Source organism: Tamandua tetradactyla, chromosome 24, assembly GCF_023851605.1.
Source record: "Tamandua tetradactyla isolate mTamTet1 chromosome 24, mTamTet1.pri, whole genome shotgun sequence".
Taxonomy (NCBI): Eukaryota; Metazoa; Chordata; class Mammalia; order Pilosa; family Myrmecophagidae; genus Tamandua; species Tamandua tetradactyla.
Genome location: NC_135350.1, coordinates 965,212 through 971,911, shown reverse-complemented (window position 1 = coordinate 971,911; position 6,700 = coordinate 965,212). Strand labels below are relative to the sequence as shown.

The 6,700-nt window shown below is 67.9% G+C and overlaps 2 protein-coding genes across 2 annotated transcripts; both read left to right on the top strand.

The window, feature by feature from the left end:
* Positions 1-1,482: 1,482 nt before the first annotated feature.
* Positions 1,483-5,310, top strand: LOC143668556 (uncharacterized; the record flags this gene model as incomplete). Its single annotated transcript, XM_077143249.1, has 4 exons — positions 1,483-1,521; positions 1,624-1,943; positions 4,137-4,396; positions 4,527-5,310. Coding segments are annotated over 4 exons (1,197 nt in total), but the record flags the coding sequence as incomplete, so codon positions are not given.
* A 518-nt stretch (positions 5,311-5,828) lies between these two features.
* On the top strand, positions 5,829-6,700 carry LOC143668555 (uncharacterized). The gene is made up of 2 exons (XM_077143248.1): positions 5,829-6,103; positions 6,212-6,700. The coding sequence occupies exons 1-2, from the start codon at positions 6,005-6,007 to the stop codon at positions 6,698-6,700; spliced, it is 588 nt and encodes a 195-aa protein (XP_076999363.1). The 5' UTR covers positions 5,829-6,004.

The following is a 6,700-nucleotide window of genomic DNA, read 5'->3' as shown; positions in this document are numbered from 1 at the left end:
TGCCTGCTCCCCAGTGCAGGGTCACCGCGGCTCTCCTCTGCACCGGAGGCCTCCAGTCCCCCGCCTTTCCTGGGGCCGTGTGCTGACCAGAGGGGGATTGGCCAAAGCAGTCAGGAGACCAGGAGGCCCAGCCCCAGGGCTGTGCTGTCCAGACGGCTGCCCGGTGCTCTCAGTCTGGTCAGCTGGTGCCAGATTGGCCCAGGGTCCAGGCCCTGTCCCCTTGGGCCTGGGGGTGAATGAGCATCCAGATGGTGAACACCAAAGCAAAGTGGGGCGCCCCTCGCTGGCCCAAGACTCCAGGGCTCAAGTGTGCAGGAGGGCCTGGGGGCCCCACACCTCCAGGGGACCCCAGGCCACCCTGCGTTTCCAGCTCCCGGGCCCCCTTCCCAGAGCCCTGAATGAGGGGTGCTCAGAGAGGCCGAGGTGGTAGGCCTGGGTGGGGGGACCTGTCCGAGCAGGCCCCACAGGGGAGTGACATCTGCCTGTGGCACCCCCCCTCCCAAAGACCCAGGCCCCGGAAGGCTGGGGGTGGCGCGGGAGGCCCCTGCAGGGGCAGCTGTGCCCAGGGCTGCAGGCCCGGGAGGGGCGTGGGGGTGCCTGAGCGTTTGCTGCCACCGCGTGCTGAGCCTCCACGTCCCGGAGGGGAGGGGCCTGCCGGGGCGTCCCTGGGCTCCCCCATGGCGCCCACTCCCTCCCTCAAGCTCGGGTTGCCTCTCTTCCTTAGGGACTCCGCCAGGGCCGGACGCCGCGGGGCGGAAAGTGGGGCCCCTGAACCTCCAGCAGCCCCACTTCCTGCTCCTCCTCCTTCGAGGCCTACCGCAGGGCTCCGGAGGAGGGAAGGGGCCCCTGGGGGTGGGAGACCCCGACGCTCTTCTGGGAGGGCAGCCGCCCCCGCCCCGCTGGAAAATGGCCTCCGCGCCCTTGCCCCGCCTCCGCGGCGGCGACGGAAGCCGCCCAGCCTCAGTTTCCCCAAAGAGTGGGCTCCGGGGGCCTTCCGCTCCAACGGTCACGCGCGCCTGGGGCGCAGGGCGGCGAGGGGCCAGGCTGGGGTAGGCGTCCCCCAGGGTCGGGATCTCCGCGGGCGGCTGGAGGCCGTGCGCGGGCGGGCCGGGGCGGGCCGGGGCGGGCCGGGGCGGGTCTCCCTCCCCTTCCGCCGGACGCGTGCGCGCGGGGCGGAGGCGGCCGATGGAGGCGCCGGGGGCGGTGCGCACGCCGCGGCCCAGGCTGAGCCGCCGGAGGCCACCCGCGGGCGACGGGTGAGACGGGCCGGGGGCGCGGGGTGGGTGCTCGCCCCACGCTCCCCACGCCGGTGCCTCCGCGCCGCCCGCGCCCCGCCCTCGTGGGCGCCCCCGCTGAGCCCCCCGCTCGACCCCCCCCAGGCGCCCTCGGGACCCGTCGTGGTTCCTCGGCGACGCCGCGAGCGAGCGGGACCAGCTGTGGATCGCGCTGCTGCGCGCCGCGGGCGCCGACCCGAGCCCGGCGGGGGACCCGCTGCCGCCGCTGCCCGCCGCGCCGGGCCAGGTGGGGCCACGTGGGGCCTCCGGGGCGGGGGCGCGAGCCCGAGGCGGCGGGGCGGGCAGGCCGCGGTGGGGGGCGGGCCCCGACGACCTAGCCGTTTCGCAGGATCCCCGGCCCGGCCCGGAGTGCGAGGCACCCCCGGAAGTCTTCACGGTGGGTCCCCGGGCCTTTCTCTGGACGCCCCTGCCACCGGCTCCAGGGGCCGCAGGGGGCCTGGCCCCCTCCTACTCGCTGCCTTGCGCGGCGGGGCGGCACCCGGGTGCCCTGTCGGCGTCTTCGGCTTCGTCGCCCCGCCTTCACCCCACGCCTGAGCCGCCCGCAGACCCCAGTGCTGAGGAGCTGCCGTCGGGGGAGGAGCCGCCGTCGGGGGAGGAGCCGCCGGCCCTGGAGAGCTGTCCCATGTGCCAGGCCCCCTTCGGGTCCACGTGAGTGTCCCCACCAGGCTCCCTGGGTGATTCAACCCTGTTGAAGCCACAGCCCTCGTCCACAGGCCAAGGCCCTCCACCTGCTCAGCGCTGCCCAGTTGTGACCCCTTGAGGTAACGTTTTAGGGATAGAATGGGCCGAAGGGCAGGGCTCATGCTGCTGCCCGCTTTCCGGTGGCCCATGGCCTGGCTGCCAGCCGCCTGCCTTCCCCAGGACTGCGGGGGCCTAGACTGCCCTGGCCCCACGCCCCCCAGCAGAGGCGGCCCCAATGGCCCCAGGTGTGCTGGGCTCCCAGCGCTCGGGTTGTCGACTCTTAAGAGAAAAGTCCCCGTCGCTGGTACCGAGGCACTTCGTCCTTAGTGGACCCAATGGAGACGTTCAGGCGTTGTCTTCTGAGTCCGAGGGTTGGACCCTGATTCTGCCAAGGAGCTAGACGCCCGCTGTGCAGCATGGGGCTGTGGGCCTGCCCATCCCGCGTGCCAGGAGCCTGAGCCCCAGCGAGTGACCCGCAGGCTGCGAGAGGCCCTTAGCAGCTCGGCGCGGCCGTCCCTGGGCATGCGGGTTAGGTTCCTCGGGTGGTGCAGATTCCTCGGGGCGCCGCGGGCTCCGGGAGCAGACCCGGCTGCTGTCAGGACACCCGGTCCCGAGTCCTCCCGGGAACTGCTCAGACAGCGCCTTTTCCAGCTGCGAGACTCGGGTTCTGAAGTCGGGTGCGGGGCTCCCCCACACTGCCCGGCGCTCCCAGCGCCAAGCCCCGAGGTCAGGGGTGGGAAGGCCACGTGCCCCTGAGGGCCCTCGGCCTGCGCTGTGCCAGCGACACCATGCTTCGTGCACCAGGGCGCGCGGCCGTGATCCTCCTGATTTAAATTTTACCTGACGCAGCTGCCAGTCCTGGGCGCAGGGAGGCAGTGCCCAACGATGCCCACAGGGCCCCACAGGCCCCCACGTCTGGTGTCCTGCCCAGCACGCAGCCTTGTCCCAGGGGCAGTCTAGGGGATGTGAGGGCGCCCAGGGCGGAGCTGGGCTTTGCGGGGGCGCCTTGCAGAGGCCCACACTGCCCCTCTCCTGTTCCCTGGGGACTTCCTGTCTTTGGGTCACCTGCGTTTCCAGGTAGGCTGAAAAGACTCCTGAGACAGGAAGACCAGCCTGGCCTCGACCTGTGGAGCAGTTGCTTGAGCAGCTCGAGTTCTGGCTGAGGCCCTCGAGCTGGGCCATCCAGCGCAGCCTGGCTCCGCGAACACCTCGGTCGGACCCCGGCCCCTGGGGTGCAGAGGTGGCCGGGGAGAAGGCGTGCCCCATGCCATCAGGGACGCCTGTTTCTGCGCTGGTGCAGGGCGGGGCACGGCAGGAACCTTGGGCTAGAGGAATTGGGAGGGGCCCCTGTTAGTGGCTGTGATGGCATCTGGCAGCCACCCCGAAAACGGTTCACTTTGGCCTGTTCTTGGGGCTTTCCGACAAGGGGACGGGTGCAGCGCTGAACCCCAGGGGCTTGCCCGCAGCTGGGAACGCTGGAGCAGACAGACCAAGCTCAGGTCCCACCGCCCCTTGGTCACCTAACAGGGGCCGCCCAGCTCCTCTCCAGCAGCCGGCGGGGGGGCAGGCGGGACAGGCTGTGGGTTTCCTAGGGGAGGCGGAACCTGTGCTCCGTTCCCTTCTGGGTGGCAGGAGGCCTGGGTGCTGATCGAGACTCAGTCCCGAAGCCACCACAGTGTGGGGAACTCGGCTGCCACCCCGAGTTCAGGACTCACCCACTGGCCGAGCACTAAGACAGGGAGCAGAGCAGGCCGGAGCAGGGAGGATGGCCGGACGCTTTCCAGGGGCTTCCCACCAGGGCCACCACCACAACGACTGGGCAGTGACCCCTCTGCTGGCCTGGGGATGTGCCAGGACACTGATTCTGAGGATGCCCGGTGGCCTTGGGAATTTGCACTCAGAGCAGCATCTGCCAGGGGTGGGAAAGCTGTTGCCGGCCTCACCACAGCCTGGACCCCGATGACAGCCAGGGTGCGAGGGGCAGTGGGGACCTACCCGGCCTCAGCCCACTGCATCCCACAGTGCCTGCGCTTGTGGTCTCTGCTTCTGTTATGGTCTTTGCCTGCAGCTATTGCTCGAGGCTGGTGGGACGGGCAGATCTGCCAGGAAGCGGGGTTCCCGGGGCCCGGAGGGCTGGTTTCACGCCCCCATCCCATGCAGGTGGTCTGGGGTAGAAGTCGCATCCCTAGCAAGTGCCCCGTGTTTCCCAGCCCACTGCAAGGAATCTACAAGGACACTAAAGCAGCAGCTTGATTGGACGTTCGGCTGGGGTAGCCCAGGAAGTCCGTACAGCCTGGGGGTTGAGCTGTTTGCCTGTGGTCCCCAGACCCCTTTCTCAGCTGCAGCTGGTTGGGGTGTTGTGGGTTCACCCCGATTTCCACCTACATCAGCATTGGCCCTACAGCAGGGCACCAGGGCGGGTGAGGGACACTCGTGGGAGGGGGCAGCAGTCAGCGCTCTCTGCGGGGGCAGTTGGGGTCAGTGTCCAGAGGGAAGGGTGAGGGCGTGTCTCTCCCCAGCGAGTGGGTGACCAGCTGTCCCCACCCGCAGGATGTCCCAGCTGGACGTTGATGGCCACCTTGCTCAGTGCTTGGCTGAAAGCGCCGAGGACGTGGCATGGTGAAGTGGAGCCCGTGGACACTGCCTGCCTGGCCCTCATCTCTCCCCTCGTCTGTCCCTGTGCCCACGTGGCCTGGTTCTCTGTGCACCATGGCTGTTGCGTGGAGACGTGTCCATTAAAGGTGCCTGTCGGACACAGAGGTCGTCTGTCTTACATTGGGTCCTTTCTCACGTCTGCTCGAGGGCACAGGAGCCCCCGGCTGCGAGCAGACGCACTGGTCAGTGACTTGCTGGGCAGTGAGTTGCTGGGCAGGTCGGGGTGGCCCCCGCGTCGTGGCCGCATATCCCCCATGTGCCCTGAGGCTGGCCTGCGGCTCAGGTGTTTGGCACGGAGGCACTTTCCTGTCCTCGACTGGCAGTTCTACGGCAGCGTGTCCTGGAACAGGGACTTACCCAAGGAAAGCCCTTGGGGGCTGGGGGGCAGCCATTGGCTGGCTGGGGTGATGCGGGCAGTCTTCAGACCTGGTAGGGGCGGGGAGACCAGGCATAATGTGGAAAGCCAAGGTTAACGCGTCCTTCCAAAACAGCTTCCAAACCTTTGCCTTACGGAGAGGCCTCCCGTTGTGCCCGTGGCGGCAGCACAGGCGTTGCAGGGAGCTTTAGTAGAGGCGCCCCTCGTCCCCTCACCCACTGACCTCGGCGCCCTCCCCACGGAGGGGACCCCTCGCCCCAGCCTTCGAGGACTGCAGAGACAGACTGGTCAGCAGCTAGTTGCCAGTGTGAGGATTTCTTATTTTCAAACCATGTATAATTACATCGTTCAGTTACTTTGATTTATAAAACAAATGTCTTCATGTAAAAATCCCCCCACGGTGAAGAGAGCGTGAGTCCCACGTGTGTACACGAGCAGCTTGTAGGTAAGCGCCTTCTGTTTGCACGTGTTCCCCGAGCAGACGCCCCGGGCTCTGCGCCCTTTTCCGGCCACCAGCCCAAGGGACTGCACTCTGGGGCCTCGGGTCCCCCAGACGCCCCCAGGCTGGGCTTTGACACCCTCGTGAGAGCCAGTCACCTCTCAGTGCCAATGTGGGGTCCTTTGGGCGTGGTGACAAGCATGCTGGTTAAGATGAGGAGGGCTGGTAAACACGCCTGGCTTGGGGGGGTCTCTCGGCTGGCACCTGGGCACTACGACCTGGCATGGGTGGCCCCGTCTGTGGCACGGTGGTGCGGTGCCCACGTCCTCACCGCATCTCCCGCCTCCACTGGCTGCCAGTGGGGCCAGGCCCAGAAGCTGAGCATGGGCGGTGTGTGGGGCGGCCCCTCCCAGGTGAGCCCCTCCCACCTGCACTGAAGGGACCTCCATCTGGAACCCCACGGGCTGGCCACGCCAAGCCGTCCCTGACCTAAGTGGCCTGCGGCCCCACGCGGGTGCCAGAGGCAGGGAGTGAGCTCCCTCAGGACACGCAGCCGCGATGGGGAGTCACCTCTGCATGGAGGCCAGGCCTGTCACGGCCCCTCCCGAGCCCAGATTCTGGTGCTGCACCACTCGCGACAACATCCGACAGGTTCTGGTATGTAACATAAGATATCATGTAGGCACTGCTTAATGTTTTCAGAAATATATTTTGTGCAGCTTTAGCATAAGTTTTCTCTTTATGGTCTCCGGTGCTTTGGTGAAGCAACGCGTCAACGTCCCCGCGCCAACTCCTGGTGCAGCCCCAGCCGGCGGCGAGGGAGGCGCTTGGCGAGGAGCCACCACGGGGTCTTACCGGGCCTGGGAAGCACCCCGCATCTGCAAGACTCCTTCGCTGCACGTGTCCCCTCAGGCACTTAGGCTCCTGTCCCCCAGCCTACATCCCGACTGCTCGTTCATCGGACCCAGCCAGTGCGGGCTCGTCAGCAGGGACACTTGTGGAAAAAAGGCATCGAAAGGAAGCTTCGACATAGGTACACTTTATTCCTTAGGACATTACACGGTAGCCCTGGTGTGCGCCGGCACCGCGAATCCTGCCTCCGGGCCGCGGGCGTCCTCTCCCCGACGCAGGGCGGCTTCCTGGGCGTGCAGCCCGCCCGGGCCCGGTGGGGCCTCCTCCCCGTGGCAGCGAGCGTCCGGCCGGCCCGCCTGCCTAGTGCCTGGCCTGGCATGCACACACCACGGTGAAGGGTAA